At 42.7% G+C, this 27,948-nt stretch overlaps 1 protein-coding gene across 1 annotated transcript; it reads left to right on the forward strand.

The window, feature by feature from the left end:
• rimkla (ribosomal modification protein rimK-like family member A) lies at positions 1 to 27,903 on the forward strand. Its single transcript, XM_084069915.1, has 5 exons — positions 1 to 1,001; positions 13,663 to 13,893; positions 18,423 to 18,509; positions 20,222 to 20,425; positions 22,519 to 27,903. The coding sequence occupies exons 1-5, from the start codon at positions 839 to 841 to the stop codon at positions 23,064 to 23,066; spliced, it is 1,233 nt and encodes a 410-aa protein (XP_083926041.1). The 5' UTR covers positions 1 to 838; the 3' UTR covers positions 23,067 to 27,903.
• Positions 27,904 to 27,948: the final 45 nt, after the last annotated feature.

Raw genomic sequence — 27,948 nt, forward strand, 5'->3', positions numbered from 1 at the left:
TATCCGTTATAGCCGTCGCCATTGGCTCGCCCGGCCCACGGTTCATCCACACCTTCTCCCTTGCCATTGGAAGACGCGGAGGGCGCACGAGTGTTTTCATGGCGTTATAAGTTGCAATTGGTCGACGCTCGGCTGCAGAGCCGCTATTATCATTGGAGGGTCTGTTGACAAAACGGGAACGCGGAGACGTAGAGAGTTGTAGAAACGGGTGAGGAAAAAACGCAGGGCAAAAAAAAAAGGAAAAAATTCGCGTGCACTTTTCAGCACCGATACCTCGTGGACAGCAGCCAAACGGAGCCCACAGTGGACGGACGGACGGCCGCCGTACGGGGGGGGTTTGGTTTCATTGTGATCCACTTTTTATATATCACTATTTCGTGGCGTGTATGCTGGTGGTCTCGACCCGGCCGAGCGGAGAATAGAGCGCAGTACTAAGAAGCTGGGAGCTTTGTTTGCCCTTCGCGGGCAAATAGTGCAGCATCTTGGGGTTTTTTAGTCCTAGTATATAGGGAGGGAGACTAGGTTTTAGTCCGGCATCGAAGTAATCAATAGTCTGTTAGTCTGAGGACGGATCTCGAAAGGACTGCAGATGAAGGCAAAAAACAGCCGGACGAACGGAACGCGCTAGCTACGGTCCTTCTAGCGGGTAAACCGCACCAGAACCCTGTTCATCTAGCTGTACTCCATTGTGTGATCATCAGCAGCATCCATCCATCCCTGCGCTACACGATCCACCGCCCCCTCACTCACTCACACGCCACACAGCTGTGATTTTTATTTATTTACTTTCCCCGCTGCTTACTACTCTGCTCCCTCCAAAGTTTCACATCCATAAAAGATGTGTTCCCGGGTTTGGTTCGTGACTGACCGGCGTATCCACCAGGAGTATCCCCAAGTCCAGATCCTCCGGGCGCTGAAACAGCGCTGCGCCGAAGAGGACGTAGAATTCCGCTCTCTTCTCATGGATGAGATCGTGCTGACTATCAGCGAGGGGCAACTGGGCAAGTATATCCATCTGAATTCATTAAAAATCATCATCATGATCATTGGAAAACTCCCCTACACAACAAACCCCCCAAATTGGAGGGGTTTGTTGTGTGTGTTGTAGTGTAGGGGAGTCTCTAAAACATTGTACAACCTGCGATGCCCACAGATCAGATGCTAGCTGCTGCTAACGGTATTGTTGTGTAGCTGCTGTGTAGCGGATGGGAGAGTGGGGCTAGCAGTGTGACGGTGACCGCCTAACCCACTTTCCAGCAGCTAGACCGCCTGGAGATTCAGTCAGTACTGAGTGGCTTTAGTACTGAGTGTACAGTACAGCATGTGGTTCTCAAACCTTTACATTTCAGCCTCTCCCCTTAACTCTGACAGTGTACAAATGGAACCAAATGGACCCGGTTCCATTTGTATACTGTCAGAGTTACAGACTTGTGAGGGTTAATTTAGACCCCTCTAAAGGAACCCAGAGAGTCCCTGGAATCCACGTTGAGAACCACTGCAGTACAGTATGCATGCTGTTTGATGCGGAGGCAAGTGCAATGAATAGTTAACCATGGCAGGCGCGAGATGAGCCACGATGCTATTTGTTAATGGCTATTATTTAAAAAAATCAATTCATTGACTGTTGATGGTAATGAGAACATTGGTGCTTATTAGCCTCTTACAATACACAATTATAGCCTACTCTACTGCATGGTTTTCTATCCAATAGATGATGTACAGTAGTGTTAGTGGGTTTTGGGGGGGGTGATTTTTTATGCAACTTGTATCATTTGTCATTTCCAACCTACTTCCTCAACCCCATAGCCAGCATACCATTATAATCCTTACCATCCCTTGATGCTGTCAGCCACTGATTAGCTTTGTGTCTGCAGCACTTCTAGCTAGATAAGGTAACAACTTATGTTATTGCATTGATACCGGGTATGTTGCTTATTCCAGTTACCTTCATAGATGCATGCTGTGTTATTACATAGATGCTCAGCAGTGTAGTCCTGCCTGAAGCCCAGAAGCCTAATATCTACCTTCATGGGAGGATTCTCCTGTAGATGAGTGGTAGATGTTTGGTAATGGTTTCATTTGGGAGACATAGGCCCAAATCCAGGGGTGGGTACAACAATAGTTGTTTGTTATTCAGCTATACCTTGTTGCACATCATTGTAGTCTCAGCACTTCCACAATCACATAACCCTACACTAGTGTTTGACAAACTTGTTCATTGCACTATTACTTACGTCTTACTTCACCTTGCACTTTGCAAGTTGCTCTGGATAGGAGCATCTGCTACATGACCAAATTGTAAATAGCTCTCTCCAGGTTTTCATTGTCAGTTTGGGATGCTGCTTTATAGAAAGAACATTGTTTGTGGGGTTGTTATGAAACTATGTTTTAGGAAGCTTTGGTGTGTTGGTGATAATACTAGGGACGCTTAACAAGTAGACTCACATGGAATTTGTTAGAGGAGTGTCGGGGGGCCATTGTCACTCCTTGGGAGATGGTTAAGTCTCAATTAACACATAGCCAGTATAGTCTGCTGGTCTGGCCTGAGGCTGAGGGGGTGGGGTTGGGGGTGGTTGGGGCTGTCGCATTGCTATGCAGCGGTGAAATTGGACAGGACTTCCAAAATTAAGAAAGCTCAAATCTTCCTCCCTCCCAGTCCACGTTTGCCAGAGCTTCTGCCCAGTGCTATCACTTTCTGTAGAAGTCCAAACATGGGTTCAAGAGCCAGCAATACGGTTTAAGCCAAAGGGGAATAGATAGCAGTTTAAGAATTTAAAATGTTCTCATGTCCCAGCTAGGACAAACATATTAGTTGTTGTGTACATGAATAACACATAACACTGGCTTTTTGTTGCATATTTCCCTATAAGACATCAGGGTATGAGGAATATAATACTAGAGGGGCGTGAAAGAGAACACTGGCTTACATATCCAGGTAGGTAGACAAGTATCTAGGATAACAGGTGACACAAATGGAGCATTGCTGGTGGGCTATCCAGGCAGCATTTAATCCTGACTGGACCAGGATGTACATATATGGTCAATGGTATGGTTCTTAGCTGTGACATTACAGATTAACAGTCAGTGGACAGTTTGAACACACAGGAGGCTTACCACATGAAAACTGAAGACAGCAGTTAAAAAGAATAACTGTGGTTATCACGTGTATTAGTGTAGTTCTAACTTTTCTTCTAAAGTGTTATTTGAGGCAACTGTTGAGTGAAACTGTGGAGTGTCTGGAGAGCTGATTATCAGATGCCAATTTACACCTTACATTAATGTGTGTTATATCCAGTTATGAATCCTCCATATTTAATTTACACCTTGGATATCAACTATTTACACACTAAGTACCATTGTGTGTGTCTATCTAATTTAACTAGCAACTTCTCTTGCAGTAAGTCTAAGAATAAGGCTGTCCCAAATACCTTTTAGGGCTTTAAGTAGGCCTGCAACAGTTAATCTGACTAATCAATTAAAAAACACTCTTCTTGATTATTTTATTATTACTCAAAGTCAAAGAAGTAATCAATAGAATAATCACTAAGAAAATAATAATTCAGTACATTTTTGTTGTGCCGTGGTTTTGACTTGTCAGATGGAGGATATAATGCAGTATGGGTTGCCCGTCATGAGCAAATAGTGTAAAGAATTGCATCTTGAATTTTAAGACAAATTGTACTGTAGTAGTATAGGAGACTGGGTAAGTTGGTATCGAAATAATTAATATAATTTGGTTTAAATTTAAGTTATGGTGTTGTTTAGGCCACATCATAGCATGTTTCTAATCATTGTACTCTATTGGTGTGAGCGTGTGTGCTTCCATGGCTTATTTATTATATACATTTATTTAAAAGGGATATTTCACTTTCAAATAAAATAAACATGAAAGAAATATATAAAACATTAATGAAAAAAGCAATGGAAAAATCACGGCCCCCTCACGCATTAGAATGTCCTTCTAATGCGTGAGGGGGCCGTGATATTTCCATTACTTTTTTCATTTATTTTTCATATATTTTTTTTAATGTTTATTTTATTTGAAAGTGAAATATCCGTTTAATTCTGGCTTCTCGTAGTTCGCATCCTGAATGTGTTTCCAGGTTTTGTTCTTCACTCACCGGCTTGTTAGCCAATATTATCCCCAAGTTCAGATCCTTAGGCCTATGAAAAACAGCGATGCAGCAAAGAGGACGTAATCAACCGCATTCACCATCAGCCAATCAGCCAATTAGGAGGACGATTACTGAAGCAGGCACTTTTTAAATTTAGAAGAAAGGATCAGGTCCTTTTTGAAACATTGTTTCTGTTCCCAATAATTCTTTTTTATTTTATTGAATGTGAAGAATACAGTGTGCAGGAGTCCTTTCTTCTATTAGTCGGCCCATGGTCTTCTCTGATGCACCTGTCCATCCGTAGGTGTCTGTGCTAAAGTTCTTTTATTAATTAAGGATTTGCGGACCCTCTAATGTACTGTATGTCTGTGCTATTAAACAGGCTAAAAGTGAAGTATTTTATAGTTATTCTCCTATTCTGCGATTGGACTTCCAGCTCTGTTCAGCACAGTAGCAGCACATCTCTAATGTACTGTATGTCTGTGCTATTAAATAGGCTAAAAGTGAAGTATTTTATAGTTATTCTCCTATTCTGCGATTGGACTTCCAGCTCTGTTCAGCACAGCAGCAGCACATCTCTCATGGATTTACAACTAATGTCGAGTGTGTTTGTGTTCTAACTACAATCTAAATCCAATCCTTGGATATTTGCTATGTACAGGGGGAAATTAGTATAAGCCAAATGCTGGTAAATGTTTGTAGTCTGGTAAATATATCTGTTTCTGAGATTCTTATCATTTTTATCAGGAAGAATTGTGAATGTGTGGACACTGGACACTGATTTGGGGAATGGATTAACAGCCACTGGCCAAAATGTTTGGTTTCGGCGGATGTGTATTCTGGTCTAAAATTAGGCTTGAGTAGTGCATGATTCAGTGTTCACACAATCATAGACTGAGGCCCACATTCTCCACTAAAGAAGTTAATGAGCTCACTATATGTCCGCAGATGAGAATTGGCCACAGACACACAACCCAAAAGGGTTTGAATTACCTAACGATACTCTCTCACACAACAAAAGGCCAAACACACTTAATAATGCCTAGCTATTGGCATTTCACATCCCATGATGTGTGCTGAGAAACATATGAGCACAAGACAGGATATGAATCGTTGTCAGATTCTTTTATGTTCCTGGTGGGTGTCAGTGGGCACACTTTTAACCTGAGGATGATACATGTCACATATCTGTGTCACTTGGAACAGAACACAGGCACATTAAGCTGTGCCCAGCTCGTTAATATTCCATCAATCAAACATGTGAGCTGCATAGGATGAATGTATTTGCAGCAGCAGCCATAGGGTGGACGTGTCTCCGTTCCATTTTGATTTGATGAGCCATTTTTTACAAGTCCATGTGATTGGCGAGTTGATATCTTAAAGCATGGCTGTAAATGTGTCCATAGCTTCCAAAAGTAGGGGTTATTTTTGGAGGTAAACTAGCAAGGAAATTGATTGTAACATACCCCTGCTTTTTATCAAGGCTATAAATGTAATTCCAAATGAAATGAGTCACTTGTTTAATTGTATATCCTCAGTTATTTTGTCAGTACCGTTACGGAGAAATGGTAATACATTAGATATAGTCATAGTCCACTCCAAATATGTTTTTTTTCAAGTCCATGTATGGCCAACAAGGCCACCTAGATAGATGTGATCAGGGACATGCTTACTCTTTTATAGCATTTAATAGCGCTGCAATTATCGATTATTTTTTAGCAATTATTGTATTGAATACTTTTTAACAAATAATATATCAACAAATCGACTAATCACTTAAGCGTTATTTTATACTTCATCATACAACGTTGGTGTTGTGCAGAAATTGTGAAAATAGCCGATCTACAAGCTCAACGCAGGCTATTTTCACTCATTTTGAAATCTTTTGAAACGTTTCGCCAATAATGACATGCCCGCAATTGGGATTGATTATTAATCGATTATTTTATTAAATAATAATAATCAATTAAATCTATTAGTTTGATTAACTGTTGCACCCATAGCATTTAATGCTGGTGGCTCTAGCCTGGATGAGACATTTCAGACAAGTGTCTGAAATGTAATGTAAATGTAATGTAAATGAGCTTGTGTTGTCTTTCTATCTTGTGGTATAAGCAAAGTAACTTGTGTCAGTAGTTCCAGATTGACGTATTCCTCTGTAGCGACCCATATACAGTATGTATACACAAGTCAGTGGAGTTCTGTCATGTGACTGGAAGAGGACATTTGCATTTATGATGTTTCCCAAAGAGGCTAGACAAACTAAAAAACCCAAAGAGAGATAAGTGTAATAATGTCCATCATCAGTTTTGGCATATCCACAGATTTGTGAACAATAATAATTTGTTGAGGAGCTATACAGTAAATGGTAATATGGCCAGTTGTGTGACCAGGCGAGCGACAGTCAGGGTTGCAGGGTTCACACTCGCCGGTTCAGCATCACCTTTTATGTCTCCTTTGTTGGCTAATGATTTACATTTTGCCATTTGATGGTCATTTTCCAGAGACCTGGATGTAAACAAACTGACCAAAGGGAGGCTGCCTTGTACTGTATGTGACATAGCACACGCATGCATTTGCCCTCTCTGCAATTTTCTTTCATTGTTGCATCAGCCCAAAACTAAAGCATCCAACGTATGATTGCTAGATAGGAACCGCATCCCTCTAACTTCATACTTAGCGGTATGAGATGATTACCCGTACAGCTCACGATAAAAGGATTGCATATTTCTCTTCATTTCTGTGAAGTGTAAGAATGGACATTTTTTGTTTGGTTTTATTATGTGATATTAGTGGCCCATCCAATTATTTTGATTATGTTACACATTACTGTATATAGTAAACATAATGATTACTGCACACGTCTTGACAGAAGAAGGAATTTCTGAATTACTCAAGCAGGGAAAGGGAGGCCCTGACTGATATGCCCTGGCTTCCCAAGAGTATAGAATGCAACATACCGTACATAAAGTATGTACTTCTACACAGTATAAATGTAGAGCCTAAGTCAGTCATACATTCAAAATCACTGCTGGTGCAATTATAGGTGTGTCCTATTTGCAGATTCTTGAATTACATTTTTATGTGTGTCATAGCTGAGTGGTTAGTGAGTCCGCCTAGGGAGCCAGAGGCCCTGGTTGCCCCAGGTTCGATTCCAGACCAGGCCAGCATATGTGTCGATGAAATGAAATTTGTCCCTGAGCAAGACTCTTAACCCCTAATTGCTCACAGGTTCTCATTGGAAACAAGACCGCAAGGACTTTCATGAACGACCTGTTAAAAGGAATTATCCTTATCCTTATACCAACAGTGTTCACATGTGCCTTGCAAAAGGAAATCCATGCCTATTTGGTCACGGGGGTCTCATCTGCTTGAGCATTTACATGTGTGTAGTACGCACATGCATAGTTAGGCTCTGTATTGGTGAGAGGTTATCTTCAGCATAAACAGCACTCAGCTGATGTTCCTATTTTTTGTTTCTTTCCTTTTGCCCCATTTCTCCCAATTTAATCATTATGCCAATTCCCCACATTTCCCCACAGCGGTGACAGTGTGTGGTCCCTGTCACACCGCTAACCCCTACAGTTGGTCATGGGGCGGGGGGGGGGGTTTAGATGAACACGTGTTTCCTCCGATACCATGAACTCACCAGCCACTTCTGTTCAACTAACAGTGAGGAATTTCACCGAGAGGATGTAACGCATGCAGAGGAACATGCCACCCTCCCCACTTCTGCTCCCTGCTGACCAACAGGTGCCCTGACCAACCTGTAGCTAGCGCAGCGTCAGAGATCGCCCTCCCCGCCTGAACAGGCCAATCGTGATTAATGGAGCGCCCGGCCAAGCTGGATGCACTGCCGCGGATTCAAACCCGGGTGTCCGTGATGGTGGGCTGGAACGTTTCCCATGCGGCACCCAGTTGCATTAATGTACATTATATTCCTATTCTAAACGTCTAGATGGCTGGTAAGATAGTGGAAGTGGCTGGTGAATGTTGGGTTGGTGCCAGCCAGTGAAGCAAAGCAAAGCAAAGCAAAGTTCGTTGTTTACCCAGGGTGTCGGACTAAGTACGAAACTTGTTTCCAGCCGGACCCTGCATGGAAGCCTTGCTCAAGGGCTATTCAGCGGTGATTCATGATTGTTGTGATGAATTGGGGAATCGAACTAGGGACCTTCCGGTATCAAGGCCGCCCCTCTAACCACTAGGCCACCGCTGCCACTTTACAGAACAGAACGGTCAAGATTCCTGTTTTGACAGAGCAAGCGTACAGCATGTTTGTGTCTCCCATCATTTATAGTTGTGTTTAGGATACATGTGCCTGCCAACTGATGACAGATCACTGTAAAAAAAAAAGACTATTATTGGCCCAACCCAGCCTTGGCCCCAGAGGGAATAGTACGCTGGCTGTTACCCTCCCAGGATAGCCCAGACTGAGATGCCATCCAAGGTTGGCATAACCCACCAAATGTTGGCAAAGGATGTGTCGGCAGCAGCAACACCAGCACTGTGATGTCACGATCTGGAATGCACAGTATGTTAAAGTGGAGCAGGACTCCCCTGCACTCAGCAGTTATGTAGCTGGTTAGCCCTGTCAGGTGGAATGAGAATAACACACGTTGCTGTCGGGCAGAAACCTTGTATCTCCATATTTAATCATTTTTTATGTTTTTTCATAAATGAATGCCCCCTTTTATTCTTTGTCGTATGACAGTGTCGCGCTAAAGTAGGGAAAATGGCAAATCCACAAGCTCAAATGCCTTGCATCGCAACTCGTGAGTTAGTAGATCTGCTATTTTCCATTTTTGTTTTTTTATTCTGAATTCGATCTTCTCGTATAATGACTTGCCCAAAATAGGGATGCCAGGTTGTCATTAAGTCTCTCTGCGGGTTTTATAAATATATATAATATATTGACTAAAGAATAACTACATTGGATCCACTGTTACACAGCTTCTTTTTTTCCGTTTTCAGTTTTGGACATACAGGGTTTCCACTGGACAGCGACGATATGTATACTGTACTAAACACTCTTTGTTCTTTGACCTGTGAGGGTCTAAAGCAGGGGTTTCGTGTCAGGGACCCCCAAATTAATATGTATTTGGCCATGGACCCCTATCTGAAAAGGTTTTGTCAGGGACCCCCCAGAAGAGAAGATTTATATTAAAGAATTATCAAAATTATTCAATATTTTCCAAACCTGTTCGATATATATTTTTGTAAAAGTAAAGATTACAGCTTGTAGATCTGCAATTTTGAATAGCCAACGTATAAATGGATAAAGTGGTTAAAATGATTGTGATGCTATATTAACTAACCCCCCCCCCTCCAAGGACCCTGGAGGTCTCCGGACCCCACTTTGAGAACCACTGGTGTCCTTGTGAAAATAAGACAAATCTAACCAGGAATAGCCATAAGTATGTACATAGAAAGTTTGTTTTTTAACAGAGCATTACACAGTGCTTTTGAGAAGATATAAGATTCACAAATAAAAAAAGCGACTAGACTGCAGTGCAGAACAATATGCAGCAAACAATAATAATAATACTTCTAATGGTGAAACGGCTTTGCCAGACAGTCACACTAAATCTGTACATTATCACACCAAAGCCCCTGGCTCGCCTTTTGTTCGCCGCACAGACTGGATCGGTCATGAGTGTTTCTCTGAATGTTTTGAAATGGTCACATGACAGGCAGTACAGTGTGCAAGCCAACACCCGGAACAAATGAATAGGGCTAATTCATCCACCAGGGCTCCCATTGGCTTGTGTTTGGTTCCCTTGGAAACGGCGACAAGCACCGCACCGTGGACACTGAATACTGTCTGTCAAAAAGCCTGTGGATCCGCCCCTCCCTTCTGACACTTCCCACCGCAGCGCCGCTTGCTGATCACTCAATAAGCCTACACAATTGTAGCTGTGTGCCGCGTCCTCTCAACGGAGCCGAGAGAGGACACTGGACAGTGAATCTTACTGATTGAATACAGTGATTGAAAGGGGAGAGGCAGAGGAAAGGAAGAGGAGCACGGGAGGGAAGGGTGGCAGGCAGGGCTGTCGCTCCGTGCCTTCACAGACATGCTGCACTCTTCCCACTCCCCCCCCCCCCACCCCCCCCCCATTCTCTTCTCCTCCTCTCACCACACATACCTGACATTTGTACGTGCTCTTCTGTTCCCTTTTTTTATATGAATGTGCACAAAGACAACTTTTATAATGCATTGTGTATGATAGAATAGCAGTTAGAGTTTCCACCATTAGGGGCATGTCAGCTATACCGAACACATTTTTGTTATTTTGTGGCAATGTTGTTCCGCCAAACCATCTCGGCCGAAACATCGCGTTCGCAAGTCATGATCACATGCTTCTGGCAAAATGAATGGTATTACAGTATTATAATTTGTTAGCCATAATAATGGTGCAACCGCATGCTCGGTCTAACAAGAAAATGCCGCACCCCACCCACAGGCGGCTTTCTGATAGAGTGTGAGAGTAGAGCGGTGAACGTCAGCAGCTTCCCGTCTCTCCTCATTCCATATGCATCGGCCATCAAGCTCCTCATGACCCCCGGCGACCAGGGCTGTCGGTACTGTCGCTGTTTTGAGCGTGGAGATCTTAAGATGGCTGGAAAGAAGGTCACGGTGGAGCTGAAGTGCTGCGTCAGTGACAGCCAGCATCCCTCTCTCCAACCCCCTCCCCTCCATATATTACCCCCTTCTCTCTCTCTCTCTCTCTCTCTCTGTCTCTATATCTCTCTCTCTCTCTCTCTCTCTCTCCTCGGGTTCCATCACCACCCCATCTGTCTCTCCTGGTGAGCTGTCAGGCTAGCTCCCTGTTTAGAATGCAGTGTTCCCCTCTCCATCTACTGTATATATCTCTAGGTCTTTTTGTTATCACTTTTGGGGGGGGGGGATTAACAGCAGCCACAAGCTGGTATGTGGGTATGCCATTGGTCTAGTTGGCAGGTAACCAGCCATCGTTTTTTTTAAAAGCCGTGGCTCCTAGCGGGCGAGCTGTCTAGAAGAGGGTCTGTCTGCCTGTGTGTCTGCCTGTGTGTCTGTCTGTGTGGCGCTGTTCTCGCGCACCACTGGAGTAGTCGGTGCCAAATTTCTTGTGCATGCTGCCAGTAGGCCAAGTCAATCTTTGATAATTTTTCACTTATTGCGAATATATATCTTTTGGTGTGAATGTTTTTCACATTTAGTGAATTCATAATCTCAGATACATCAACTCACCGTCCCTTCCTATTTTGACAAGACTGACCTTATCAATATAACATCTCTAATGGAAATTCAATTTATATTCCTATATAATTATTGATTTACTATTATTCATTCATTATTCCTCTTATTTGAGTATTACTTTATACTGTATGACTGGATTCTGAATTATTTCTATTATAACTACACGTTGTTATGATTCTATCTGAATGGGATGCCCTAGCAGGGAACGTAAACAAGGAAGATAAGAAGGAGCCAGCTACATTAGTGTTTACTGGGAAAGGAGAACTGCTTAGCCTACTGCATCAGGGTCGTCTGATTACATTTGCATCCATGGGGTTAACCCATTTTTAACACACTCTTTAATTTCCATATAATCTTTTCATTACATTATTGTCATCTGTTGTATCAAACAAATGTACTAAAGACATTAAGTTGCAATTCTTCATTCTCTCACCAAGGAAATATATATCCACAGGGAGCCACACCATTATTAGACCCTGGCTTGTTTTTTGTTGTTGTACACAATCACATCCAGTTATCACACTGAAGTGTCTGGTTACATTTTTAGATTTACCACATAATTTGGTCAATAGGAAAACAAGACTTGCAGATTCTTTCTATGTTTTCATGACTTTGTTGGATCCCTTAACTATATCATCGTGTTTTCCTTGTTTCCATGCCATGGTCTACCATTATTGGCCTGAGATGCTGTGCAGTGTGCACAGACCCATTGTTATGATGTGGGTGCAGATGATGTATTAGCAGACTGACAGACTCTTGGCCATTCCATTAAGTGATTGATACATTGAATGTTTTACACTAAATTATATTTTCCCATCAATGCACACTGTAAAATGTTTTCTTTTTTTTTGTCCAACTGCTCTTTAGTTTTTGCATGTCCTCTTCTTTATATATATATATACTGTATAGACACACACACATACACTTTTGAGTGACACTGCCCTCCCTGTTGTGTTAATGTGTGACTAAAGTAATTGCATCTCCCTGGGGTGTCTCTGTATCCCACTGGCCTACATTGAGACAAAGTACTGTTTAGTTCGCTGTAAGTACATTACCAGAGATCTTGTTTTGTGACTCGGAGAGGCAGAGCCTTGGCCCATGCAGCCAGAGGAGTTGGCACTGGCTGTGCCACAGGGCAGGTCCCTGTGGCACAGCCAGTGCCAACTTCTCTGGCAACAGGCTGCATACAGAACTCCGAATCACTTTATTGCGAGTACGTAGGACATACAGGAATTGGTTCCTGTTAAGGCGCCACACGAAACACGACAATTTACAAGACAGAACAGTGTGCAAACTAAGTCAACCAGCATCCTTCAATGAAGAACAGTTAGTCTGTAGCAGACTAGCAGTATTTCAGTTCAACACTTCATGCTGTAGGGATATGGGACATTACACCATCAAAGAAAGCTACTCTTGGAAATAGATAGAGGAATGCTGGCCCTTAAAAAAGAAATCCCAGTCAGAGTTGGTAACTTTCAAATGGTCAATGCTATGTAACCATTAGTGCTGTTGTTAGATGCTATGGATAAAGGCATCAACCAAACCGCATATGTTTCCTATTAACATGTGATGTGAAAGTAGTTTTAGGTTAGCGATTAGGGGTGTGCCTATACACTAATTTCACCAAACGATACGATACGATATTTGGCTCACAACTTCGATACGATTTCGATACGATACGATACGCACTTTTTTTATTATGAAAAAATATGGGGGAGAAAAAAAGCAAATGCAAACAAATAATTCTGTTTTTGCATTATTCAGACATGCAAACTTGTAGCTTTTCAGCTACAATAGCCGTTTTGAATCCAAATAGGGCAATAGTGTGACATCTGACCCGAAAAAAACCCAACATGTTGTCACCCTTTTCACCTCGGGGCTGTTTGCATGCCTGATTATAATGATTGTAAAAAAATAAAAATAAAAATAATATATATATATATATATTTTTTTTTTTCAAAACGATATTTTTTTCCCCCAAAACGATACATATCGTCACGAAAACGTATCGCGATATATCGTGGGACGATATATCGGCACACCCCTATTAGCGATCAATCAATCAATCAATCAGTTACATTTTGTTCCTACAAATTCTAAACAAAGACAAGAAAATGAGACACATCAGAGACTGAAGGTGTCATGCTCCACAGGCACTGTACACCTTCCTTTCTATTCATCATTCCTCTCCCACCAGCATCTGCACGACACACCGGCAATTAAAGGCTTTTAATCTTAATCACCTCTTCCTTTTGCTCCCTTTATCTTCCGTCTGCCTCCCTCCACACCCCTCATCATCCCCACCATCAGGTCTACGGGTGGAGCAGGAGGTGGTGACGGCCTACCCGCAGGTGGCGGTGGTGCGGGTGCCCACGCCCTGGGTGCAGTCGGACAGCGACATCACCGTACTGCGCCACCTAGAGAAGATGGGCTGTCGGTTGGTGAACCGGCCTCAGGCCATCCTCAACTGTGTCAACAAGTTCTGGACCTTCCAGGAGCTGGCCGGACACGGGGTGCCTCTCCCTGACACTTACTCCTACGGTAAGACAAACACCTGTCACATGTTTTTTGTTTTCAATATGGAATGCTACCCAATTACAAAATACCCTATCAATGATGGAGTGGTTCTACCCCCAGGTTTAAGCATCATTTACACTTTGATATACGACTGTGTTGCTCCCCGAAAGTAGCTGATTTTCTAGTGAAAAGCGCAAAGCGTCGTGTTTGTCACTTCATATTCAGTTGAGTTTTGGGGGTGCCTGGTGGCTCAGCCAGTTAGTCCACAGACCATGTGCTTCTTCTTAGTTGTGAGGAGCTGAATTCAAATTCAAATTCAATAGACCACCGAAGTCTGACGTAATTTACACATCCTTGGTTTGTCTACCTGGTTCGCGGTTTTCCACCCCCATTCTGAATCCCATAGACGTCTTTAATATCGCGTCAAATAAGAACTGTGTTCCAAAAATAAACAAGTGACCCCGGCGGTTTTACTCTTATGGATATGAAGCATCAACTGACGGTGAGAAAACGATAATGTTACTTCCGCCGAATTAGTTACATTTTCGCCAGAAACAGACTGTATCAAATATAAGTGACTGACTATCATAAACGATACAGAGCCTCCTCCCTGACAATTATGCCGAGACAGTTTGTTTATTTTTGGACCACAATTCTTATATGAGACGATTCTATGATGACCCAATGTTATTCTCCATAGCGAAATTACTTTACGAACCTGGGGATGAACGAGTGACGTCAGGACTTCGGTGGTCTATGCCCAGGGTTCTACTCAATACTTCTTTTTCCATCCTTGCGTTCCTCACTTACGTCTCTTCCTTGCGTCTTAGCTCCTCCCATGTAATGTTGTAAGGACGAGATGCGAGGACGGAGGAATCGATTTGTCAAATCGAACCGTCATTTTAAAGCAACATTTACTTATGATGTATTACATAGCTGGATCACCTGTCACTGGCCTTGTAACAGATTGTTCTGTATCGTATTGTTTCGTTCTATTTTGCACAGATAACGTGATATCATGGTTGCTGTATTTTTTGCTACACTAATTAATCATTTTATTGGTTTCGATATATGTAAGGTTACTTGTCCGTCACTTAATAAAACGGTTTGACGTGCAGTATCCCATAGGTCTACCCAACACACAATCAATTATTGAATTTACAAGTGTATTTCACACACTGAAATGTTTATAATGAGGGTGCAATTTATAAAATGGAACAGAGGGGGTTGAGAATCCCCATATGAGAATACAGAGTGGGAGCACATTTTGATTTTATTTGTAAAAGATATTAACAGTTTTGAAATACAGCAAACCTGCAGTCTAGGAAGTAAAACTTGCCACAACTAACTAAACTGCCAAATGACTGTTTTTCAGAGATATAGTGAATTTCATCATCTCTCTTAAAACTTAATCAAGTTGGACACTTTCACTCTGTATTGTGTCAGACCACAGTCAATGAACTTCATCAGACTGGAGTGTGGGGATTCCACAGTAAATTGTACCAGGATCCCATAGATCCCATAACCTAAGGCAGGGGTCTTCAACAGGGGGTCCGACGGGACCCCTAGGGGGTCCTCAGAGTCCGCCAAATCTTTGTGTGATAGGATTTCTTTTTAAGTGAATTACTCGCATCGCTATTCTGAGGAGAATTCTAGCCAAAAATAGCAGATCTACAAACTCTGAGCTTGTAGATCGGCTATTTATGGCAATTTATCGCTAAAATGTCATCCCTCTTTGGTGTAGAGGGATGAAAGAGCAGACCAATTACAGAGTCAATTGTCAAGTTTACTAAGTATTAAGGGTTCAAGTGGTTAAATGTCTGAAAATACACATTAACATGAATCCAACATACACTGATGACAGTGCTGTCAAACAAATCTATGAAACTATCTATTAAATCTATGAAAAAGTTGAATCTGCAACACAATTTTATACAATATGTAGTGGGGTGGTCCCTGCTTCATCTCTCTCTCAGCTAAGGGATCCTTGGCCTGAAAAATGTTGAAGACCCCTGACCGAAGGAGATGATCGGCTGCAGTATCCAATAACTAAGCAGATTTCAGTTCATACTTGTTCTGACAAACAAATTCCGCAAAGGATCCACCTGTGTCCTTGCTCCAAGCTCAGGCATGCAATGCTCATTTGCTATGTTCTTGCACTCTATTTCAATGACGTGACGCTTAACACCTACACTGCAAGTCACACAATGGACAATTGATGTGCATCTAGGCTTATTCCTATGTTAATTCGCTCGGTGTGAGTCGGGAGCCTTTGAAAACTTTGTTGAGGTGCGAATTTAAAGTAGTTTTAAATCTATGCGTGTGCCTGCGTGTGCTCCTGGTCAAATAAGTTCCGGCACGGCGTGCAAGGCCGTCCAGTGAGCATTGCACCCCTGTCCAAGCTCCTCTGGGAGGCTCCTCTCTCCTCGGCTCCTCGACAAGCAAATTATGAATTGAGACGTCAGTCCTTCAAGAAGGTGGAATTCGATTGACACCTCGGTCATGACTGGAGCGAGGAGGAGTGAGGAGCTGTTAAAAGTACTGAGTGAGAAGGACCCCCGGTCTTGTCTCACATGTCTGTCCTCTTTGATTTGATTTCCTGTCTCTCTGCACTCTCCCATCTAAAAACAAAAATCAGTTTGGTTGAGTTTCGGTGGGCGACCCAGTTGTACAATGAAATATAAATTTGGGTTTCTAATTACCTCCAAGTTAAGTAGGCTAACTGACTTAAGATTGATCCATCCTTTGTTGCCTTTCTTACCAATACCAGTATTTGTGTATGCTAAGAATGAGAGTCTGTTGTGTCAAACTTGACGCATTCAGCAACAGTGATCATGTTTCACAACAATGTTATGTGTTTATCTGCTTTCAGTGTTGTGTGTAATGTGTGTTTGTCATTGTTTTTATTTTTATTTTTTACGTGTGGTCCTCAATGACAGTTTGGATTTTATCAGCCACACTGGTTACATCATATCCCTTGAGCCTGCATACTCTTATGACATGACAAATTAACAAGCCAACAGCCAAGCTAGCCAATCATTTATCCTGTACGGCTTATCAAAACAGAGAGAGAGGGACCGAGAGAGAGATGGAGAACATGGCAGATTTGTCACATGTTCCCTAAAAACATTCAATCCTTATCATTATAACAGTATTTAGCCACTGATCCATCAGCACAGCTCTCTGAAGATGCGTAGTTCTGACCAGCTTTGGTTGAAATGGATTGGAACTGAAGGTGTGAAAGCAAATGAACACCCCCCGCCCCCAACCCCGGGTTAGGGTTAACCAAACCACAAACACTACTTGTTTGGCTGTTTTTCCCCCCTTTTTTAAAAGACAAAACAACTGCTCAGTCCAGTGACGTGGTGTCAGTGGCAACAGAAAAGAAAGGGGAGGCATGAGAGAGAGAGAGAGAGATGACGAGGGAGGGGAGGATTTGCCCTAAATTCCACCCGTCTCTTCATAGTGCACACTAGGCCAGGCTGCGCATGCAGAGCGGCAGAAGCGCTTATGTAACAGGGGCCCTCCCCTCCCTCTGTCCCCCTCTCATGGGTTTGAAAATAAAAGATAGCCTCCCTCTCCCTCCTGCTCCCCACATCCCTCCACACACACAAACATATGCGCGCACAAAAAACACACACACATACTCACACACACACAGCAGCTCATGACGTGACCAGGCTCTGTCATTTTTTCTGTGCTCTCTTTCTCTCTCGCTCTCTCCGCCTTCTCCCTCTCTCCCTCGCTCAAAAGCTCTTGTGGACGTGTGCTTCTTCGAGAAGTCATGTGGCAGGGGTCATCTCACATCTGGTTGGACGCCTGAGAAGTCCAGACAGACAAATACAGAGAGGAGGAGAGTGAGAGAGAGAGAGAGATGGAGGGAGGGAGAGAGGGAGGGAGGGAGGGAGAGGTAGGGAAAGACAGGGGTGTGTGAGAAAGAGAGAGAGGCAGTCCCTAACCAACTCTCTCTCTGGGGGCAGATAGAACGTTATTAATTCTCTTAATTCTTCTTACGACATTGCAACGCTACGCGAACAGACCATTTTTCCGATATTCTGTCGGGCCACAACAAAACCCGAGGCCAAAACAAATCTGTTGCTATACAACTGCTGCTGCTGTGGTGAACTGATGGCAGAGGTGGTCATCTGTTTCAAATTAAACATGACCTCTACCAGCAGACGAGTGGCAATCACATGAATCAGCAGGCTTCTAACTATAAAGCCCAGGATGAGCATTCTAGCAGCCATCTTCATCCAAAACCAGTTCCCTCTCTCCATCGTCTTGCTGTTTTCAGTTAGCACTGTTTCCATAGTAACAAACCATATATATTATCCCCCCCCCCCTCAGTTCAGTCAGCTGGGATGTGTGATACGTGGAATCGAATTGAGGCAATTCCTAATGTATTTTTGTCTGTCTATGTCTGTCTGTGTGTATGTACTATGTATGTATGCGTGTACATTTTGTGTGTGTATATTTGTGGGATTTGTGTACGTATGTATGTGTGTGTGTGTGCACCCGTGTTGTGCGTATGTGTATGTGCACACATTTCACAGGAGGCCATGAGAACTTCCGTAAGATGATTGACGAAGCGGAGCCACTGGGCTACCCAGTGGTGGTGAAGAATGCACGTGGCCACAGAGGTGAGACCGTCTACCAGTCCATCTACAGTAGCTCCACTCCTCACTGCTCACTGCACCACACCACACGTCAAGAAAAGAGAAAGCACACAAAGAAAAGTGCCAAAGCCTCTCTAACCCTCTGCACACGGCACCACAGTCCCGGGCCGTCCTCATAGGGAATTCTTCAGCGGGGTGTTAAATGATTAGGACGGTAGTGTTGCAACAAGCACACAAACACAGCACATCAGCATTAGAGGCTTAGCGCGCTTTATTACTGTACAGCCTCGCACTTCAGTTTCAGCTGCTAGGATAATCTTTTTTTTCATTCGCTAATACTAATTGACCTAGTTTTGTTATTTTCGGCTCCCCCCATTCACGTTGGGCTATCCTGGGAAGCCAGAGCCTTGCCATTGCTGATGTCACATTTCCTGGAGATTGACTGGGGGTCTGCTGACCCATGAAGCCTTTTCTATTCAGTCATGGACTCCGCCGGTTCTGCCATTGTGTGGAGGGGCTAACAATGGACTTTGGCTAGCCATGGCCGTCATCACAAGGCATTGTTAAGGAAAGCAGCCGTTGGTCAAATACTAACTTGACCCCTTTTTATGGAGATTGGTGGGATTGTTTTCCTCCTCACTGTGGTTGACCGTTACCATTGGCTAGAGTTCAGCTAGTGATTAGCCTTCCAACTAAAGGAACTTGCTCTTGTGTTTACATCTTGGCACAATTAGACAGGCTTCAAATAGCAATGACTAGTATTGACCGTTGTTCTTTTGCCAAGTAGTGGTTGGCTTATACTACTGCAATATTTCCTAGAGTGATTTTTCAGAGTGACATATGCCATGGTCAAAGGGCCCGTCTCTACCTCAATGGACGGCACTTGCATTCAGTTCCTTGCTCATATTATCCCCGTGGAGCCCCAAGGTGTCATGTTATGGCTGCTGCTCCATTCATGATGTGACCACTGACCAGTCAAGAAGACAGCTAGCCTCATCATGTTATTGTGTATTAACCCGTGTACAAATGCGTGCACTCACAGACACACGTACAGTAATGCACTCACATGGTGTTCCTTAACGAGGGTCAGGGGACATGACACCTAGTAGCCAGAGCCGAGCAGTGCTAATTAACACAGCAAGAGGCATTCTGTGCCCCCAGAGAATATGAGTTGTTCTGTTCTGTGAAGGAATGGGAACTGATGGGAAATTACATGGTTATCTCAGTGGGCGCCTTTGTCAGCATACACAGCTAGGTGTCAGGTGATTTTTTTTTAATAAAACTTCAGACAGTTGAGGTCATTTGAGGGCCAGAACATAGCTTGGTTTATTGTTGTTTTTTTACACAACATTTGTGAAATATTTGAAATGAAATGTGAAATGAAAGTTTACTGGCCTGGCTGGTGGCTTCAGCAAATATAAATGGTGCTCCCCAGCAAAAGTAGTTAATATCGCATCACAATCATTTTAACCACTTTAACCATTATTTTATACTTTGGCAATTTAAAAATAGCAGATATACAAGCTCATAGCGTGTCACTTCGTGCCACGCTATGATGTAGATCTGCACATTTTCTTTAATCGTGAAAATGTTATTCTTTGAATATATATTTATATAAGCAAGTCTTTCAGAAAAATGTTAGGATTTAGAAGACATTTTTAGAATCGGCCTCAGGTCTTAATGGGTTAAGTGTTTGTAAAATAAGCAGAATCTACATATTATGATTACTTCTCCAGGTAAGGCCGTGTTCCTGGCCAGGGACAAGCACCACTTGGCAGACCTGTGCCACCTGATCCGCCACGACGCCCCATACCTGTTTCAGGAGTACGTCAAGGAGTCTCACGGGCGAGACGTGCGCGTGGTGCTGATAGGCGGCCGCGTTATCGGCTCCATGCTGCGCTGCTCCACTGACGGCCGCATGCAGAGCAACTGCTCCCTGGGTAGGTAGCTGTGAAACAGAAGATGTTTATTTGGAGGGGGGGGGCTGTATGTTTTGAAAAATGTTTGTCCTCCTGAAGGGAATGGAATGATGTATTAAGCATTTTAGAATTAAACATTGTAAAATACCCTGTCTGGCTAATTCCATTCCATTCCATTTTGATTAGACATTTTACAGAAACTAGAGGTTCGGGCCAGAACACCCACTTCGCACTGCCAATCAGACCAATATGTCTGAGTCATAGTGTCAGGGGCTTTGACAGAGTTCCCGTTGGACCCGTCTGTCTGTGTCCCTTTTGTGCCCATGTATAGAGATATCTGTTTCTGATTACTTGTGTCCCTTTTATGCCCATATACTGTATGGAGATATTTGTATCTGTCCTTGGAGATCCCTGATGTCATCAGTATATGACTATATATTGGAATGCCCATATATGGGAATATTGGTTGGACCGGCGGTTCTGGACAACTGGATATCCAAACTACTCGAACGCCACACTCCCTCGAGTCCTTGCCGCTGCTCTTGCCGAATTTGAAGTCGTCGGTCCCATATACAGTATGCACATAACCATATGTGGGCATAGCGGTCGGCTCTGTGGCTCTGGACAACCAGATCTCTGTGTATTCTATCCCTTTTATGCCCATATATGGAGATCGCTGATGTCATCAGTATATGCCCATATATGGAGCTGACAGATTTGTTTGTGGCTGATGCCATGACGACACATTGAGGTTAGACAACACACTCCATATTTGGGCGTAGCTGCATTGAGAACTCCTTATATGGTTATAGCCATATAAGGAACGATCCCGAAGACCTTTGCTGTGTATCACCCCCCCATCTCTCTCCCCATTTCCTGTCAGCCTATTTTCCTATCAATAAAGACAGAAAAAGCCCCCAAAAATATATTTAAAAAAAAGGGACTGACAGATACAGAGGTCTCCATATATGGGCATATCAGTCAGATCGTCAACGCGACTATATGTGAGGCTGAACCTCTAGTTTTAATATAGGATTATGAATCGGTTGGAACAATTACAGAGGCCAAATGAAAATCATATGATGTGAAAATAACCCCTTGGTCCCCTATTCCTAAAACGTCATGACTTAACCCGTAATTCATATCATGTAATTCCGCGTGCTGTGGGCTTTTACTCCATTTTTTCATAATTATGCAGGTAAGTTATCTAGATACAGATCACATTTTAATTCAAGGCATAAATGGGGCTGCAATTGATGGGTGTAAGTGATAAAGAAAATTGTTTGGAAAGACTGCATCAGTGTCATATACACATATATAATTAATCAAGAACATTTTTGATAGGGCTTCCGGGTGGCACAGGGGTAAAGTTCCCCCCACTGTGGAGACAGGTGTTGGACAGGGCGTGTGTGTGCAGTGTTGCTGCACTAGCGACTCCTACAGCTTAGTCAGACCTGGACTATACAAACATCGGGGGAATCGCAACACCTAAATTGGGGAGAAGAAAAAAAAACCTAAAGCAATTGATAGAAAGTAACATTTCTTACATAATATAATTCAGAACAGCACAGTATTTGGAAACAAAAACAGAACAGTTTTCTTGTGTTTTCAAAAACAATATGACAATATGGCAAAGACAACTGAATTGAAACGTATCCCTAATAAACCCTGAGACATTAAATGGATACTGCAATCCTGTTGATGACAAGCTGAACTAACATTGAGGAGGCGTGTGCAGTTTTCAGGCTATTTGAGGCAGTAATCCACTGCGACATATTGGGGCCAACACTCACCAGTGCGTTCTGCTTTTATGTAACAGGTGTCATGTGCTGTGACATTACCAGTGTTTCCGGTTGGATCTTTCAATCTGATGGTCATTGGATTCAATGCCAGAAATTGTTGGTGCATGAAAATGTTGTCATGTGTCATCATGACATGGCTTGTTGTGTCATGAATATTCATAGGCGCTCACTCTTGGCTGCCAATGCCAATATGCAATTTATTATTAAAGGACCTGAGTGGAAAGGATTTTTTGACATGCTTTTATAGACACAGAATCAGCTACACAACACTGTGACTAACGTTTGTGCCCCTGTTCTCCGTGGTTTGTTTAGGTGGTGTTGGTATGATGTGCTCACTGAGCGAGGAGGCCAAGCAGCTGGCCACACAGGTGTCCAACATCCTGGGCATGGACGTGTGTGGCATTGACCTGCTGCAGCTCAATGATGGCTCCTTCGTGGTGTGCGAGGCCAACGCCAACGTGGGCTTCATTGCCTTCGACCAGGCCTGTGGCATGGACGTAGCGGGCATCGTGGCCGACTATGCCCTATCGCTGCTGCCCAGCCGCCTCACCCGCAAAATGTCCCTGCTCTCTGTGGTGTCCAGCACCAGTGAGACCACCAGCGAGACCAGCAGCGAGCCCGAGGTGTGCCCCGTGCCCGCCGGCATTGGTGGAGGCTCGCTGCCCGAGGCTGTGTGCAACATGAGCGTGGGCTCCACCTCCAGCGAGAGTGACCCGGAGCTGGCCGAGCCCTCGCAGTCCTCCCCACGCGAGGTCATGGCCCCCTCTCTGCCCGACCTATCTGGGCTCCCCTGCCTCCCTGACGCCGCCTACAACTTCAACACCCTCCTCGCCAACGAGATCAAGTTATTGACTGAGTGAGCTGAACAGCGGCACCACGCGTGCACACACACACACACACACACACACACACATACACACACGTCGTAGAATCCCACACACGCATATCACCCCTACACATGGCGACAGACATTCCTTTTACTAATACCCAAGTAACCCACTACCATAAAACAACACAGGCAAGATATTAAGTGCGAAGAAGAAGAAAACACATGAGCTGAACAAATGGAACCCCTCCGCACACACATGTACTGTACAATGCCACAACCATCGGAAAAAAAAAACGGACCTACAGACAGATACGAACTGACATGAGTCTTCTCATACTAACTCCCTCCATAAACAGAGAGATCTGAGGCTGCTCCCCTGACCCTGCTCTCTTCCCACTTTTTATTCCCAACTGCAAACCAAACCTCACACTCCAAAAACATAGCTTAATCTGCAGCGTAGTGACAGGGGAGAGGGATGTAGAATGCAAGCTCCTAGCCAAACTGGACAAAGCTAGTTTTCATTTTGCAAAATTGTGGAGGGTGAGTTTAGGAAGAGTATTATTACTATTATCTTTATCATTACTAATAGTAGATCTGTTTTTGAAGGGGCGGGCTTACCCCATTGTAAGAACTCAAGAGCCAATGTAGGTTCTCATGCTGAATGCACTCCATAAAGGTGTGTGTAGGAGAGTGATATGGGTAGGTTTTCACTAAAGGGGATTGTTCATGGAGACTATAGCCATGCTTGGTGAATTGGGGAGATGAGATGAAGTGTTTTTTGCAAGTGGTTATCTCCATGGGACAGGGATGCAGTCCGAGGGCTAGGTACAGTGTACTGTCATTTCAAATGTAGCAATAGTCCTTGTTGGAAGGGACATAGTGAAGGATGGGGAGAGAGGGCAAAACTGGAACTGAGGTGGAACTCACTGCCCTCGCAGTGGTGATATTATGTACAGTCCGTTGTAATCCTCTCTAAAACTGAATTCATTGCTTGTGATCTTGGGTAATTCAGTTAATAATTGTGATCATGAACAACTCTGCCTAAAGTAAAAAATGCAGTGCTACATTGACAGTGAGTTAAAGCATATCGTTGTGGACCTATTGTTGTTTGTTTGAGCTGTCACGCTCAAACAATCACATATTTAAACATACTGCCATATCACCCAGGTTACCGTTCCGTCCACGGAACGTTTTTTTGTAAAATTCTCACTTGATTCCTTGTCAATGGAGCCGATCCAAAAGGTGCTGTTTAACTCACAGGTTAGCTCTTGGGCTAGACTTGTTCATGTACACAAAAATTCAATAAATTATTGAAGATCATAGGAATTCAAAATATGAATTTTGCTTAGGGGTGTATTTCCCTTTAAGCACAGAGGTTAGGGCTTCTAGAAATGTTACACCCTTGGGAGATTAAATTAAATACTTTTTTAAACTTATGCTTTTAGATGGCTCTTAGTAACTTTACCAGGTTTTTTTTTCTTTCTTTTTTTTTACAAGAACAATAGCAGTTCAGTCGGTCTGCTATTTATTTTTATTTTTTTAACTTCATTTAAAATATAGCACTTTATGATGAACAGATGCATTTTTCTGCTCAGATTACGTATTTGGGAAACGTGACATGGAGTGTGAAAGCTGAGTCTACACCGGCAAGCATAATATACCTCAAAACAGATGACTTCTCACTGCCATAGTATGAAACAACAGAAACCCAAACATACATATCAACACCAGGATACTTGTGGTTTCAGATGGGCCATGATGTGCCAGGCTTTCCCTCCCTTTATATAGTATATCTAGGAGATAGGTAGTTTGTGTATTTTGTTTTGTAAATATTAAGGTAGTAGGATTAGCTTTATTTCTAACTAGAATTCCAGCTGATGAAACTGGAAGGGCTAAAACAACTGCCAATGTTAACATTTTGGTTAAGCTATTGTGTACAAATTGGTTTGTACGATACTGCAATGTTGGAGAAAATAAAACAGAAAAACAAGGAGGAAAAAAATCAAGTTTCAACCGAAATTTGGTGCTGGAGCTTCTGGATTTGGCTAGATGTGATTTCTCAGTCATTCTATTTGCTGATGACAATTTAATGTTATTTTTTCTTTTTTTTAACAAAGCGAGGCAACCTCCAAACTATGTCAGCATGATGTACAAATAAAAATAATGCAAAAGGATATATTTTTTTCAGTCTGCTTGAATAGAATGTTACTTTCTCATTCCTTGAATGGGAAAAAAAACAATGTTTCTGGGGATTACCGTAGTAGTTCACCTACCGGTCCACCTTCCACTACACCTATCAACACAGGCTCTGGGGTAACTGCCATTCGTCTTCAAAACCATTCACAGTTTGATCCAAAGCACAAGCAAATCCTGTTTTGCCTCAGAATGTGTCTTTGTAAACTTGTTGACTCTTGCAAAATTCAGGGAAGCAGCCTGGATCTCCCTTTCCTCCCACCCCATTAAAAAAGAAGATGCATGTGATATATATCCATCCAAGGGATCTGCCTGTAAAATGATGCTTATCGACAGACAGCAGATACACTGCCCCAAACAACAATGGGGGGAAAAGAGGTTGTAAGCTATAACAAGGTGCAGTGTATGATGAAGGTTAACAGGCACTTTTTCCTTGCTTGTTTTTACATCATTTTTTTTTTTTTTTTCTAATTTATGTTTTTCTTTTTTTTTCTCAAAGAAAAGAAAAAAAAGTTGTGTGCACTAATATTGTCTCAATAAAGTGAGACCGCTGTGAAGGTTGACCCCCTATACCCCTTTTTCATGTGGGGAGGTTTTACTAACTGTCTGGAATCTAACAGGGGCTTGAGGGCAGTAATCACGCGGATGCCAAGTCTAAACATGGCAGATAAGACAAGACAATGAAAAGGTGACTTTTTTTTCTCCCGAAAGCTGTCAAGTTAATCGCAGTGTCTCCACTCAGAGATTTAACACCATTTACACAGTACTGTGATGTTGTCCAGCATAATATTTACTGTATATCTATACATATATACAAAAGTAAAAGAAAAAAAAACATTGAAAAAGAAAAGCTGTGAAATCCCCCCATGTGTCCCCATACAGTACTTGACATGCCCTGATTACCAACAGGTAACCTATAGCCCCCTAACGGTGCTTCTATCTGCTCTGCTGATACGGTTGCCCGGAAGTATTGTTATGGGGCTTACAGGTCACCCTGCTTTATGAAAGGTCCTATGGGGTGACCACCTCCTATTTGGAGTCGTCACCCTTTTTTCCAAGTTTTTGTCTTTGTATTAAACGCTGTCATTCCACATTCATTGTTTTGTAGATACATGTAAATCAAAGATGACATATCCTCTTTAGACCATAAAAACCAGCCATAGGAGAGATGACGATTTTTTTCTTCTCTGAACATGATGCATTGTTTGAAACCATTCAGCCACTTCATCCATAAGCACATCAAGCCAGGCCAATGTTACTGAGCAGGTTCAGAACAATTGTGCCCTAACAACTAAGAAAATGCCTTTTCATTGTCTGGTGTCCTTTTGTGAGCATTGATCTGAGAAGATGTGTATTTCCTCAAAGGTAACCAAGCACATCGCTCAGTTTGGTTGAGGCTTGGGCTCTGTCTGTCTGGTCTTCTCAGATCGGTGGCCATTTCAAAGGAGAGACAAGGCATGGGAGATATTGACAAGAGCAGGGATGCCACCTACTAAATTACATGGGAAAAAGAAAACACCAGGAAGGTACTGTTGTGTGTCCACTAGTAACCTCTTGTTCTCTCCACTGGTTTAATGAGCTGCTGAAGTGTTCCCAACACTGCCCTTTGTTTTAGCACTCAAAAAGCACCGCAAGTTAAAATTGTTTCCACTTTTAATGAGAGCGTGGCGTTTCAAGTGGTCTTTCAGTTAGTCATTATAGCAGCTATGTAGCAGCTATGACTGGTGCTTTCCAAACGCACCTCTATTTTAGAACGAAGAACAAAGTGAGAGGTGCCCAGTGGACACAGCAGTTAAGTCATGAAGTGGTCCTCGTTGGCCGTGGATATAAGATGTCATTAGCTCGAGATGTGTTTGGCCTGCCTGGAGCACGCACAGCAAAAGCGTGTAAAAAAAAGAGTGTAAAAACGTATCAATAGGTGTCCATTTTTACACTCTGGTTTAAAACTTACACAGAGGATTTAGCTGTGCAGGTATGGAATACTCCAGACTGATCATTGTGTACAACTACACAACGCAAAAGGTTACTATTTATTTCTGAATTGCTGCTAATGTATATTTGGCTCAAATATTTAAAAGGGAATATGTGGAAATACTGTGCACGTGTTTCCACGTTTCACTGCCTCTCAACACCTAGAAAATGAATCTCAATGCCAAAAACAAGCATTTTGTTGTATAATTCAGTACTAATAATACTAGTAATGAGATGAATTTAACATTGATTCTTTGTTTTGATATAAATATTTTTTTTTAAACTGTTTCAGAATTTGTATATAATATGTAGGATTTGAAAGCGATCATTAGGTTCCTTTCCTCTGTTTCCTTCCTCCAGGTTTGCAGTATCAATACCAATGATGGATAAAAGAAAAAAAAGAAAAGAAAAAAAAAAAGGTTTATGCCCCAATGCATTGATGCAGCTTCTCTGTTGGTTAGAATAGAGACAAATTCACTTTGTCCATCACTATTTATCACCACATGATAATTGATTACACACCTGAAGTGATAAGTGGCTCTGGACTACACAGTTATGAGTCGTGCTAGACCACAATGTGAAGAAAATTGATTTATCATTTTGACAGTGTGTTGCAAAATTCCCAAATCAGTTTTAGTTCACCAATGTGCAAAATGATGTACATATATATATCCCTCTTTTTTTTTCTTTTTTTTTTTTTTAGATCAAAAATAAAGTCATTCAAAAAAGGTGGAAACATGCCTGCTTGT

This window comes from Gymnoscopelus microlampas, assembly GCF_963454915.1.
Source record: "Gymnoscopelus microlampas genome assembly, chromosome: 10".
NCBI classification, from domain to species: Eukaryota; Metazoa; Chordata; class Actinopteri; order Myctophiformes; family Myctophidae; genus Gymnoscopelus; species Gymnoscopelus microlampas.